We start from the raw sequence: 14,977 nt of genomic DNA, 5'->3' as shown, positions 1-14,977 counted from the left end.
AAAACAGGGTGTCTGGGAGAGCCCAGAGGGGCTGGGAAACACTTACCCTCCTGTGATGCACAGCTGGGCTCCTGCAAGAGACTGTGGCTCCATTCATCTGCGGAGCCAGATGGGTGAACTCCCTGAGCTGCTGGGCTGGACAGAATGGCAAGCTCTCTGAGATGGGCCCATACTGCTGCATCTAGAGCTTGGCAGTGAATTACAAAGAAACTCCTGAAGCACAGAAACAAGGGCACGTGTCTAAAGCTGAGTATTAGAGAAAAGCACAAAGACAAATTAATACAGAGAAACAAGGTGCAAAATGAGCTGTGATTATCCTGGGTCATGAAAGGGAAGGGGAAAATATCTGAGAAGTATACTAGAAGTTAAAGGAGTGAAGAATATAGGCTCGTTACTAAAGCAAGCTTTCAGCTAATACTGAGTAGTATGGAGAAGGATGAAATATTTGATGCTGTATTATTTCATCTTACAATAAGTGTCTGAGACTGGCTGCTTAGTAAGATTAATGTAACAAGAGGGTGAAAGCACAGGTCAGAATAGGGAAAGAGCATGTTAAAGAATATTTAGATGGGAAAGGTTCTTGCTCATCAGCCAGATTGGCTTAAACATAGCCTGGAGTACTTAAAGAACTAGCCAGAGCAATTTCAGACCATTAACAAGCATTTTAGGGAGGTTTTGGGCTACATCCATCCTGTATTTTAAGCAGAGGCTGGTGTTTACGTGCAAGCCCATTTACAGCATCCGATCTGATTGAGTACCTTGACTCAGAGGCAGCGTTGGCGTGTGCTCTGGGGCATGGATGAATTTTTAAAATGATCATGGAATCATAGAATGGTTAGGGTTGGAAGGGACCTTAAATATCATCTAGTTCCAAGCCCCCTGCCATGGGCAGGGACACCTTCCACTAGACCAGGTTGCTCAAAGCCCCATCCAACCTGGCCTTGAACACTTCCAGGGATGGGGCATCCACAACTTCTTTGAGCAACCTGTTCCAGTGCCTCACCACCCTCACAGTGCAGAACTTCTGCCTCACATCTAATCTAAATCTACCCTCTTTCAGTTTAAAGCCACTACCCCTTGTCCTATCACTACATGCCCTTGTAAAAAGTCCCTCTCCAGCTTTCTTGTAGGCCCCCTACAAGAAAGGATGAAGGGAAACATCACTCTGCTGTTGCCTATGAACTCACACACATTCACGTACCTGTGACATGGAAAGACTGGAATATGATACATATAAAGCCTGCTGTCATCAATCCCAAAATAATTTTCAGTGATACTGTAGAGCCAATGTCTGGCAGAAGAGGTTTTTGCAGGTACTTTCCTCAAAGGGACTGTCCTTGCATGCAGGAAGGACAGTGGCATGGACAGGGTATCAGAGCCCAGAAACCGGTGTTTGGATGATTCACCCAGGCTAGAGGAATCCTAAGCCAGGCAAAGGGTCTCACAAAGTGTGGATGATAGCACAGCAGTGCATCAGGCTGCACTCTGGCCTGTAGGACAAGCATGGCCATGAAAAGGAGAAAAGGTCTTGAATGGCTGGAAGAAGTGAAAACATATCTGGAGGAAAATGGTAGGATTAGACCCAGGGAATTACTGACCAGCCAGACCATTTTCAGTGACTGGAAAAACACTGGAACAAATGGCAAAACTGTTGTAAATGTCTAGATAATAAGGTGATTCAGAGGAGCTGACGTGGATTTGTCCAGAATAAATTGTCAAGCCAGTATAATTTCTTTTCTTTCTTCTTTTTCTGAGAAATGGGCCTCATGAAGAAGGGGAGGCAGTCAAGGTTATCACCTCTATCCATCTTGACTTGACTAAAGCTTTTGATCCAGGCTCACACAGTGACATTCTTATAACCAAAGTAGGGAAATATGAATTAGGTAAAATCACCATAAAGAGGCTGCACAGGTGGCTCAGGGACTGTGCTCAAAGAGCAATTATACAGAGCTTGCTGTCAGGCTCTGAAGCTGCTACAAGTGAGACCCTCCAGCTGTCAGTCCTGGTCTTCTTGTGATCAATACTTTCATTAAGAACTCCAATTACAGAATAGGGAAGCCCCCTTGGGAGGACAAGGCACTTTGCAGGACCTGATTATGTTCAAAATGATCTTGATAAATTGGAAGAAAGTACCAAAATCAATGTGATTAAATTCAATAAAGACAAGAGCAAATACTATGTCTAGAAAGGGGAAATTAAATGCACAGATACAAAACAGGGGATGACTGGCTAGGCAGCAGGGTGCCAGAAGGGAAGAGTATAGCAAATCACCAGTGGTCAGCAATGGAATACTGTTGCACAAAGACAAGTGTCATTCTGATTTATTAGCAGAAATATAAGATAAAGGAGGTTGTAACTCCTGTCTGCTAGTGCCTAGGGGTGACTCTGTACCATGTGTTTGCAGCTGCAGAGAAAGGCTGAAGGGGATGAACAGGAATGGTGAAGGCTTGCAGAGCAGGACCTGGAAGCAACAGTTGAAGTAATTGGTTTTGTTGGGTTGGGAAAAAAGAGAAAGGAGCCAAATAACAGCAACTTTTTCTTGCCCATTTGAAGACTCTTATAAAAAGGAGAATAAACTCTTGTTCTCTGTGTCCACTGGGGATATGGTAAGGAGTAATGGGCTTGACTTGTGGTAAAGGAAATTTCCTGTATGAGGCCAATTAAGCACTGATGTATCTACAGGGAGGTTGTTGAGTGCCTGTTGTTGGAGGCTTGTGAGAACAGCCTATGTGAATTGTCACCAATGGTGGGGGTGTGTCTGATCCTGCCCCGGAGCAGAATAGATACCCTTTTCGTATCCCTCCAAACCCTGCATTGCTATGATGGCTTTGCTTAGGACTGTACTGACTGCCGGGTTGGCACTGGAAGGAATTTGTCCCCAGGTCATATTGACAGGGACTTTCCTCAGCAACCGCGAGGGGTTGTTTGCTTGCTGGAGTCATCTGAGCGTCTTACTTGGCCAGTTCATGTAAGGGTGACCTGGGGATTTGATAATACCTTTCTCTTTCCTCTTCTCTACCTGTGGCAGACTTTATTTGTCTTTCTGGGCATTGAATGACCAAAATCCTCTTATTTCACTTAGGGCAGCTGTCAGCAGGGCCACGGTATTCCAATGCTGGCAAAGGGCTCCCTTGAAGGATAATTAATCGAGAGGGAAGGAATTGCTTATCAGTCAATGTGCCTGTGTTGCATGTGGCACCCCGCAGCTGAGCTTTGGCAAACCGAGGACCAGCAGGAAGAATTTGTGTTTGCAGTAGCAGGTGTCACCTTACAAGAAAGGCAGGCAGATGCTGCCTGTGGCTGCCTGAAAAGCACTCAAGTCAGCCTCATGGCCAGGATGACTTTGACAAATTGTATTTTGTCAATGCAAGTGACTAACAGCCTCCGTACCATGAAAACTGATCAAGCATTATTTCTTTTGTAGGAATGACATCAGAAACATAGGAGTTTTCAAATCTGATTGGATAAATGGTCTAATCTCCTGCTGGACAGGAGCCACTACCAGCTGCCATAGACAAAGATTATAGTATTCCTTTGCTAAGAATGAATAGATTATTGCCCTGCTAACCTGCCGTACATAGTAGTGAACATGCAGGTTTTAATCTTTACTTTCCTATGAACAAATAGGAGTTTGAATAGTCTCAACTTTTTTATAAATAAACAGGCTTTAAGAAATAAAAAGTGTTAGGCTCTTCTAACAGCAGTGAGTTTCACACACTAATTTTGCACTGCAAAAATAGTCAAGTTGAAGACTACACTGAAAAAATAGCAGTGGATCCTTGATTTTATTACAGGTCCCATCATGATCAGGCACAGCAAATGACTTGCTGCTCTGTGTTTACTTGTCTCCTTTCTGCTGTTTACACACACTTTCCTTTCTCATATGGTTCTCTACTCTTACTGTATTGTAACTGAAATTTTGCTGTAAATTGCAGCCAAAATCCAGGGTTGATTATCACATGCTTCAGGAAAGAATTAACTTCTTGCCACTATGCACACTTTTGCCTGGTTCACTTGTCAAATGCCCCACCCAGCACAGCACAGATACTGCTAATGGCAGGAGGTTGTGCCATGTTCATGGGCCTCTGGGAGCTGAGAAAAGGCCAGTTCTGAGCAGATGCCCGATTTGATTGCAGTATCATGAAGGCTAATTACTCTAATAAGCATTTATGGGATTCATAGATCAGGAGAAAAAGATCACAAACACTATTAAGGTGTCAGAGGTGCTGAAGGAAAATTGAAAGTATTAAGTGCCAATTTCTGTTTTCTGAAATTCAGGCTAACGTCACTGAGAGCTGCTGACAGTCATCTGTGGGCAGATCCTGATGCCCTTGAGGGACTGTGTTCAAACTGTCTACAATATGTGCCTAGCTCATGTACTATTGACTGCTTTGAATGTAGGAGCAAGGGTACCCCAAGCAAATCAGCCTACTTGCTTTTTGGGACTGATGACTCCACCTGCCTGTGTAACGCATGAAGAGAAGTCGTTGAGACACCTAACTGAGTACTGATAATAGAGAACTTGGATGGATTCCCATCAGAGAGAGGGTATTTGGAGTGGGCAAACTGTGGGGAAAAGCTCTTTGCTTGGGGAATGCTGAAAGGAATTGGCTTGGGAAAAAAAAAAAAAAAAGAGCTCATGATAGCGCTTATGTTGTTGGTCACCTCCAGGTAAGGTTCCTGCAACACGTTGTGTTAGCGTAGACATGAGCTGGGTACTCAGCTGCAGCTGCCCCTGGACAGCTTGAGCAGGGCTTACTGATGAGCACCTGGACATACGTTCTGATAGGGGCAAGTTGGGACTCTCCCTTCAGAGAGGGTCTGGACCAGCTCTGATCCTAGTGTGTGCATTGTGTAAGCAACATGGATGGTGGCTCTGGGCTTCAGGACGGCTCAGACCCATGCTACAGCAGTACAGATGTGTGCCACCTGCATTTGTCTTCCACGTGCAGCTCAGGGCATTGCTGGGTCCAGGCTGCAAGTTTCAGATACTGGAGAGCCCCTTCTATTGCAGTGTATCTTGTCCCAGTAGAGGTTATCTGAGCTACTTGTCCTCCCAGGTTTAAATGGCAAAACCTTTGCACAGTGTTTTCGTAGGAGATACTGTCTAGAGAAATACCTTCCCCTACTTCAAGCGAAGTCAGTTTGCCTTAGAGGCGGGCTGGGAAGTGTGACTGTTTTTCCCAAATATTTGGGAAAGTAGGCTGAAGAGGAAGAGCATGAGTTAGAGGAGACCTGTGTTGGACATACAAATAAAAACATCTTATTGTCAGACAATTTTAGAGTGGCATTTTAAAAAGCTCTGATTTAAAATGTGACCCTTTTTCTGTGCCCAGTATGAGACATGTTGGGTGTGTGTTTGTAACCAGTTCCCCTGAACTCTGCATTTCTCACTTTCAATTAAAACTCCTCACTACACTAACCCCTTCATCTGAAGCAGCTGCTGGTGACCATCATTGTCAGCAGTAGCTCATGATCCCAGGGAGATGTTCCTGGAATAGATATACCCAGCATATTTTGTGCACGATAACCAGCCTTGGAAATCACTGTTCTCCATATGTGCCATTGAACCTGTCTTTTTATCATTAGCCATTTTATTCTGGGCCATATTGAATTACACCATTCCTTTAATGCCAGATAGCAGAAGTGGTTCCACTTGAAACTTACAAATTCACCTGTGGAAGAATGTTCAAAAGTATATGCCACTTGAGACTCTTCAGTTGCACCTTACGGACATGAAACTGGCATTCTGATGTATTCTCAGATGGATTCCTTTTACATTTTATTTTTCCTTCCTCAGAATAGTGTGTTCTAGGTAGGAAACCTGTTCACTAGAGGATTAATTACACTTTGCTGAGTCTCTTGCTGAATTTTCATGCTCCACAGACCTTCACACTATAAACAATTTTACAAAACAGAATTAACACTGTTTTTCCCATGGAAGTATCATCAGAATAGCCAGTCTGTGTAATTAATGTATTGAGAATGCTGCTTGTTTTCTGGAATAGCGACCAGATAAATAGGTGGTCATAGATACAGTATTTGGTAAGCTCTAGGGTAATCATGCCCATTTATCATGTTTATAGGATGATGTTTAAGGAAATGTGTCTGCTGAAGTGCTTGGACAGGAACAGATATACCTTTGAAAATATCAGCAGAACCTGCTGAAGTGCTTGTCCCCTTCCTGAACTGACAGATGCCCACAGGAGTGTGTGCTGATGGGCCCAGTGACAAGTCATCCTTTCCCTTCAGTCTGATTGAATTCCCAGATCTGAAAATTGAGCGTTCTTAATGCTTTTGGTCTAACTGAAATGTCTTTTCTAAACTGTAAGCCATTTATCTGAGTTCTAATCTCTCCTGCTGAGCTGTCACAGTCAAAAGGCAAATCTCCTTACCAGGCAGACAGATGCTCTGAAGGTGTGGGGAGGATTTCAATTTTAATGGAGACATTTTCATCTCCCTGAAACAGAAGTGCCCCAAGGATCCATGTCACATGTTGCCTGCAAGGGCTTGTCTGCACCCCACATAGGGACAGAAAGCCAATTTGAGGTTGTCTGGCTGAAGGGTAGCCATATGGCACTGCACTTGGAGTAATTAGCTAAATGGGAAGGGGTTAGTTTGTGCAGGGTCAGTGATGTACTCAAGGTGTCTTGGGGACCTTTCTGTGGCACTGCTGGTGTTGTCTGGAGATGTCTTAGGGATCTCTGGGACAGTGTTGTGCCATAGTGCAGAGCACTGCATAGCCCAGACACCTCACAAGGCCCATCCTTGATGGCAATGCTCCTGTTGCTGCTGGGTCAGATGGCCATGGGAGCAGAGTCCCCAGATGTGGGGCTTTGCCCCCTCTCTGGAGCATCCCTGCAGGACAGTGAGTGACGGAATTGCTGGGGGCACTTCTGAAACTGCCTGTGGAGGTAAGGGTGTTCATACCTGCTATGCACCAGCAGGCCTCTGGGGTGGAAACAAGCTGCTCTTTAGGAAGGATTTCAGAAGACCCTGCTGAGGCCATGGGACTCTGTCCTGCTAATGCTGAGTGCCCTGTGCTAACTGGGACTGTCTTCTTGTTTTAAGGTCAAGTGGCAGAAGGATGACATGGACAACAATTTGAACTTCTTCTCCGTCTCCTCAGATGGGAGGATTGTTTCATGGACTTTAGTTAAGGTAAACAGTAGGTGGCAATTTCTTTTCCCAGCCAAATGATAACCAATAGCCTCCAAAGTCTAATGATGCATTAGTTTTATTTTTATTTATAAAGAGTCAGGTTTGAAAAGAAGTGGCAGCAAAAGATTGCAGGAGTCACAGCTAGGTCTGGGGCTCCATCTTAAACTCTGAAATGAGCAGAACCAGCCTGCTCCTTGCTCAAGACCTAACCTTCATCCTGCCTGCACTTGGAGCACCCCATGGGCCTGAGTGTAAGAGATCATTTTCCTGCTTTGCAGCTGCAGGAATTCAAGACTGGTCCTTGCTCTAAAACTTTCCTTGTCCCAGGAGGGTCACCCAGAGACAGAGCAGAATAATCTGTTTTTCTTCCTCAGTTTCAAGACTCCCACCCCAAAAATGCTGCCCTACAGATTGCAATTCTGAATGGGAGAGGTACGGTGCAAATTTCTCCGCTTGTGGCCAAAGTAGCACAGAGTAAGCTCACATTTGCAGTGGGATGGCAACATGCAATCAGACAGGCAGAGGGTTTCCCCCTGCCATGGCACTGCCAGCTTACACCCAAGAGAACTTCTGTTAACTCATTTGCATGCCCTGCCTTTGATCATTTTTTCTTTTGGAGTACGTATGTTGATAGAAACTTAGCATTAATGTCCCTAAATGACCCTTAGATTTATGTCTCTGAAGCTCAACATGTCTTTTTCTATTGGCTATTTGATTTTACATTTTGAAGATTTCAAAATCTTTTACTTAAAAAATAATTGAATTTCCCTAAATATGAGTTTGAAGCAGCTGTCCCATTATTCTCCAGCAAGCAAAGAAATTTCTTTACATCCTTAGATGCTCATTTTTTCAACCTGTTATACCAAGCTATTCAAGGCTTGTCTGTTCTGAAAATTTTAGGCCTTGCTGCCATGGGCAGGGATTCATGTCTAATATTATATGTAAATGTTAGTCTCATGTACACTTCAGGAGTGGGAGCCTCTTCTAATGAACATGGTAGGTGCTTGCAGATGGCATTGATTATTAAGTTCTTTTTTATAAACTCCTCCAGGTTCACACATGCAGCTTTAGATACAAAAATCCCTCCTGCAAGTGTGTCCCAAGTCCTTCTCCCAAAGGAGCTCTCAGAGCTCCCTAGACCGGGACAGGCTAACATTGTCCTAACACTCAGCTCCTGTTTTATCCCCTGTATAGAAATGCCCAAAAGGTTTATGTTAAAGTGGGTAATACACCCCTACACCTAAACACATGCAGTTGAGGTGACTTGGCAGGTTACACCCACCAGCTGAGCCCCAGTAACTGAGTGTGGACAGTGTGCTGCACTTAGGAGGCAAGAAACACTGGGTTCTCTCACTTCAGAGAAATGCCACAACTGGGACAACCTAAGAGTGCAGATGGACTCTGATGGCAACTCATCTGGTAGAGGGTCTTTTGCAACATTTCTGTGATTCATCTGTGCTTAACTGTGTTCCCACATCATAAGCTATTTTTTTTTCTGTCCCTTGAGCATATAGGTATACATACTTAAGCATCGTTGGTGTGAATTCTAAGACCTGCATCCACTTAGCATGATGTCATTTCTCCTTATTCCTTGCACTTCTGTTATAAACTTGGCCACACCCATGTGAAAAGCACTGTTTTGAGACTTTTTTGAGGTGAGGTTACCTCTGAAACTGCCAGAGCTGGTATGTACTTAGCAGGCAGGGGTGGAAAACAGCAAAGTTTTAGGTGCTGTCTGGTTTGGTTTTTTGGATGGAGATTCAACACAGAAAGCAAGAAACAGAATGAAAAGTGTGTTTTGTTACAGTCTGTGGTTTTGTACCCAACAAGGAGAAATAGACAATATCTGCTTGAATTCCAGTTTTACAAAAGAGCTATCTCTGGGTTTTATTTAGAATAAAATTGAAGAGACTCAAGAGGTCATCTATTCTGCAAATCCATAGTGCAAATAGGGAATAAATGAAAGAGAGCTTCGTTAATCTTTTTGATAGGACTATCCAGAAGTAAAGCTTCTTCAAACACTGATAGCTGTTTGACACTTCCAAAGCTGAGACGAGAAAGTGAATAAATTCATTATTACTTCCAGCTGGATATTTGGGAAGCAACACTCAAAATTTGGATAGAAGAGTTGTCGAATGTTAGCTAGGGACAGTTTATCTGCCTTGACCATAGTGGTTGTCTCTGTTAGAAATGGGCACAATCACTTTGGACAAACTTCATGAGCTGTGTATTCTTAGGCTATCATCTTGCCTTTGTTTTGGGTCATCATGAAGGTGTAGAATGGCAAGGAAGGATGCAGGACTTCTGCATCTGGATGACACTACTCTCCCACCTTGGGTGCACATGTTGCCTATCAAAAAGGAGAGTTGCCAGAGCCACATCAAGGAATCAGTTGGGATGCAGCCTGGCACTGCTTCTCAGACTGATCCTCAGCAATCCCAGATTTGATTAGTAGTCGTAGTTCACCCTTCCTACATGACCTAGAGCTAAATTACTGAACAGCTCTGGGCCTCCTTCATCACTTGAGGCTAATGACAACTAAAGAGAAACAGGCACCTGCAAGGCCTAATTCACTAATGCTTACAAAGTGCTTTACAATTGTTAGGTGGAAGCAACATATTATTGTTCCATATTCCTGGAAGGCCAAACTGTCGACAGTCTGTTTACCCAGAGGAATATGCGAATGGCTCTGTCGACAAACAGCCCCAGGAACAGATGCATTTTCCAGGCTGTGAAGCTGGGTACACAATAAAAGTAGCACAACAGGGAAGTCTGCACAACTAAGATCCTTCGTGAAGGCAAGAGGCTACAGAACCTGTCCACAGAGGCCTCAGCCAGGTGGAGGTGCTGAGAGGCATCTTCAGAGAAAGGCTGCAGAAAGGTGTGTGCTTAGACAGGAGGTCCTGTGAGGTTTGCCTTTCTACCAGAACAGAGAGTCAGTGGTCTAGCACGTCTCTGGGCCTGCCCAGATGACGCATCTGACCTCTGTTAGACACACCAGGTATATCAACATGATCAGCTGCAGGCAGCTCCAAAGCTCCTCTTCAGGCCAGACTCATGTGGCCACCAGCCATGATGTTGACAGGGCAGAAGCTCTCTGGAGAGCAGGCATACCTGGGAGCCTGAGCAGAGGCAAGTGCCTGCTCAGCATGTCCTGACTGCGCTCCCAGGAGCCCACCAGCACTCCCATTTGGATGGGCAGCAAGCGGCACGTGGAATATGCTCTGCTCCTGGATGCTCTGGGCACTGCTCTTGCCAATTCTTGCACAATACGCCAGCATATATGGCCTTTTTCTTAGCATGACTCCTGCCTTTACCCACTGAATCTGACTTGATGTAACCCACATGCTGCAAGAAGAGTCACTAACAGAAGTTAGAACTCTGCAGGCTGCGGGAGTCTGTCCTGCTTCTTGCTGCTCTCTCACAGAACAGTTACTGCTGTCAATAGGCCAGGGCACATGGGTGTGCAGCATTGCAAATAAGTGAGAAGGAAGTACGTTATTTTATGGGTTTTGACCTTTCTTGAACCTTCTGTAAATTTGTACCCCAAAAATAGGATAAAAATGTCTTACAGAATGCTGCCCCTTCCAAATTGCAGTACTGAACAGGTGCTTACAAGGTTTTCTACCACCTTCCCTAACATGCAGTTCCCTGGGATTGTCTTTGCCAGGCAGAATCTCTTTTTCCACCTGAGTCCTGCTCTGGGCTTAGAGAAGCTCCAACTAAAGCTTGACTCACTGAGCTAAGAAGTTATGTTTTGTTCTTGCAGTGCTCCAGTGGGAAATCTGCAGATTCATGAAAACATCCAGTCCTCAGCCCACACTGCTTACTAATTTAATCTTTAGTTCTTTGTTCTTTTTATCAGCCCCAGGGTATTCTTATATTCACAACCAATTCCATTCTGCAGTGGTATTTTAATTCCCAAAGCTCATCTAAGAATGGATCTTTGCCCTCTCGTCATTTCCGCATACTCACCCACATTGTGTCTATTTTCATCTGTCTTCTGTCTCCCACCTTGACTGTAAACTCTTTGGGACAGAGCCTTTTTGCCCTATGTTCACACATCACCTAGCACAGCAGTGTCATGGCCTGCAATGAGAGCTCTTTAGAGCTCTGCTGATAACAGCAACATTGGACACTTTTCCTTTGGGGGAGCTGCTTCCTAGATGTTGTTATTTGCATCTCAGAGCCCGTGAGGTTGTGACTATTGGGAACTGAGGCTGCTCTGGGGATTTTAGGAAGACGGTAAGAAGCAAAGACTGGCAAGGTGGTAAGTTACTATCCATTAGTGTGGGTTTTGTTAGCTCCATGGTAATATGCAATACCCATCTTAAACCAGGCAGGGTGATTTCACTTAACACAGTGATTTAAGCTGATGGTGTCAACCTCCACTCAAAAACATTGACCCTGAAACCCAAAGCTTTCCAGGTCAGGTGCATGCATCTATGTGATGTACCAGTGGGTCTCAGTTCCAGTGCACCAAAGCATTAGTTTCCTGGAGGTTTTATGTAAAACAGCACGTTAGCAAGTTGCCAACTGCAAGCATGAAACATTAAGCAACTTTTGGACAGCTTTTTAAAATTCCTCCATAAAATTTGCCATTTCAAAGCACTGAATGTCTCTGTATTGTTGCTGTAAAGCCTGTTATTCATGTGGAATCTCCTCTGCCTACAGAATGAGCTGGTTCATACAGATGTCATCAAGCTGTCAGTAGAGGGAACAACGGTGCAGGGGCCAGAGGGGCTGCAGCTGCAAACGCTTGGTAGGAGCCCAAGTCCTTGCCATGCTGATTAATTACTGACACAAAGCCTCTAATCAGTCATTCTGTGGAATTAAATTAGGAGTGGAGTGTTGAGATAGAAAGGAGCTAAAGAAGGGTTACGCCTTCTTGCTTTCATCATGTAGTAGGGCAAAGTCTGTCTGGAGCAATGGCCACTAATTGAGTCACGTTTTGCTAGTTACATCTTGCCTTTCCTTGCAGAAAAAGATTAACATTAATTCAAAAAATGTCCATTTTACTGGGATATCCCAATGTGGACAAGGCACAGGCCTTCACCTGTATTTGTGAAAACTAAGTCAGTTTGGTCATACCAGACATTGATCTGGACTGGCCAAATCAAGATGAAAAACAACCATTGCCCTTTCTGAGTGCACAGCTCATCCAGCCAGTGGTGGGATGTGCCTCATCAGGGTTTGGCTCCCTAAAAGCACAGCATCTATTCTGAGCTACTATGTTAGGCTCCCTCCGTTCAAGCTGGAGACAGTGCAGTCCTTCTAGGCTGAATCCTCTCATCCTGACCATCCTATGTTTGAGATAGGATGGGATGAGTCAGCTGTGGTGGTCCTGGACTACACAGGGAGCCTTGAGGAATCTCCTAATCATCCTACTGCACCTGCTTTTGGCTGTGAAGCTGTGGCCTGGATTTGGAGAATGCACTTGCTCTGCATTTAAGGATTGCTGTGTTTCTAGGCTGGTAGCTGCTCAACAATTTGTTTGTGAGAGGATTTGCATTGCCCCATAGGTTGCAAGAGACCAGCTAAAGCAGTACACTGCAGAACTCCCAGAGGCTTTGGGATTATTTGTTTAGTGTTACTGGGAAATGGATTTTCAAAGTCTTGGCTTGAATATGTAACAATCTATTTCAGTGTTAAAAATGCAGACAGTATTACAGGGTTGAAACGACCTTAACAATTCCTTTGAGGACTACATTTTGTTAATGTTTAAGACAGCTGCCTTTGCAGAAAGTTCTCTGTAACTATGTGCTTCTGAGTCTTGTCTGCTTGTTCCTGTTTCTGATCTGATGATTGCTATGTGTGTCCCTGCTGGTCAACAGCCCCAAGTTGCTCTGGCACTCAGCAGACATCCCATCTTCTGCTCAAGAACCCTGCTGAACTTTTCTTTCACTACCATGCAAATTGGCTTTCTTTGATGATATTGCATCTGCTTCAGGAGCAGAAGCCACAAAATCTTAAAGTCACCTCCTGTTGTGTCTGACACCTGTTCTAAACACAATTCACAATGTTGCTCGATTCAGGGCTTTTGAAGTTAACAGGATCCTTCTATGTCTGGTAGAATACTTCTTCCCAAATCACATCCTTTACTATTGGCTTTACTGAAGTGAACCTGCTAAATGGCTTCTGACCTAAGGATGAAAAGAGCACAGGGAGGTATGGTGTGCTGTTTCCTCTCCGGGCTCTTTTATGCATGGGAAACCATTTATATTTTTGTGCATACTAAACAAACAGAGAAGATCTGTTCTTCCCCAACAGGAGGCAGGCCTGGTCCTCATGACTCTTACATTTGTACCAGGCATTTTAAATTCTTACCAAAGTGAATCCCAGGCCAATCTGTTCTTCAAGTTCCCTTCCAGATCTTCCAGTTCCCTTTTCCCTTTCTCTGTGTTGGCTTTTCAAATTGCGGGTCTTGGGGACTGGCACAGCTTGGAAAGTGTTTGCAGAAGGGGTGGCTCTAATTTCTTTTGGAGCTTCTGGCTAATAAATCACTTCTGAAAACACTGGCAGTGTGTGTGTACCATAGGCAGGGAGCGTGGGCTGGCCAGTTGAACCAATTGTCTGTCTGACAGACCTTTCTTCTGTTAACAGGCTGTGGAACATCGTTTGATTTTCACAAAAAGATAGACTATTTGTTTCTTGTTGGTACTGAAGAGGGAAAGATCTATAAGGTAAGAATGGTTTCTTTGTCCCTTGTTTTACATCCCCTGACCTGGGCTTGTCTTTCAGGTTCATCATCTTAACTGTTTGCTGAGACAGTAACAAAGTACAACTTCAGAGCCTGGTCCTGCCCTCGGATCCCTGTGGTGAGCCTGAGACCAGCACAGAGCCACAGAGGGTCGCAGGGAGCTCTCTGCACAGACCCAATTAAGACCTTATTTTGCAGAAACGTTTTTCATGCAAACTGCATCCCAGAATGCTTTGCAGATTGCAGCTGTGCAAGTGAGGTGCTAACTATGATCAGAGCAGAAGTTAAAAGGCATTGATCCTCTGTCCTCATGGCTATGGGGAAATGGCAGGAAAAATCTCATCTCTTTGCCATTTCAGACCTGTTATCCCATGAGCAGTGAGGCTTATGAAGCCTTGTTTCCTATGGATTGGTGTCCCGCAGCCCTTCCTTTGCACAATTACATCCCAGATCCTTTCCCTAGTCCCACTTTCTCCTTGCCCTCGTACCTCCAGTTCCTCACTGTCTACTCTAATCCTTCCTCTGATGACCCCCATGCTGTCCCCAGCTCAGTGATCCCACTGCCATGCTATAACCCTTGATTCCTGCAGACAGTGCTGACTACCTCCCCTTCAGTGCCCTCCTGCAGCCTGACGCCTTGGTGCCTAGCACCAGCTGAGAGCTGTCGGCCAGCCAGCTCCAGCCATGTGGTGAGGGCAGCAGTGAAGCTTGCTTGCCCTTCCCGGGGTGGTGGCACTGCCCAGATGTTTGCACTCTGTGGCCATCCCTTTTTATAAAATGTATAAGACCTAATATTGCCAAGTCCCACGTGCAGCCAGCTTTGGCTGAAATTGCCAGTGAGGTCAAAAGTTGTCTGCAAGGAGAAACAAACAGATAGCAGGACACAGACATTGTGTTTTCTTAAGAAATCAAGCTAAAAATAGGAAGTTTTGAGCTCTGCTCTATTTAGCCTTGAAAATAAAGCCAGTAGCTTCTTACTCATATAGCTTTTGTTTGCACAGCATTCCTCTGAGCTGGCTTTGGGGCTTTGTTAATATTGTAGCCACAGCCCTTCAGTGGGGGAGGTGGGCCATCAACTGGAGGCTGACGTGCAGAGCCAAACCATCCAGCCATCCC

At 44.8% G+C, this 14,977-nt stretch overlaps 1 protein-coding gene across 2 annotated transcripts in view; it reads left to right on the top strand.

The window, feature by feature from the left end:
* DNAI1 (dynein axonemal intermediate chain 1) overlaps positions 1–14,977 on the top strand; it is a 148,786-nt gene that overhangs the window by 82,247 nt on the left and 51,562 nt on the right. The window contains exons 14-16 of one of the 2 annotated variants that reach the window (XM_030005693.2): positions 7,072–7,161; positions 11,836–11,923; positions 13,765–13,844. In XM_030005693.2, the coding sequence (XP_029861553.1) occupies positions 7,072–7,161; positions 11,836–11,923; positions 13,765–13,844 (258 nt within the window). The remainder of the gene's footprint in view (positions 1–7,071; positions 7,162–11,835; positions 11,924–13,764; positions 13,845–14,977) is intronic. The other variant, XM_030005694.2, reaches the window with a different exon arrangement.

Source organism: Aquila chrysaetos, chromosome Z, assembly GCF_900496995.4.
Source record: "Aquila chrysaetos chrysaetos chromosome Z, bAquChr1.4, whole genome shotgun sequence".
NCBI lineage: Eukaryota > Metazoa > Chordata > Aves > Accipitriformes > Accipitridae > Aquila > Aquila chrysaetos.
The sequence above is the reverse complement of the archived record's forward strand: the minus strand, read 5'-3'. Positions and strand labels throughout refer to the sequence as shown.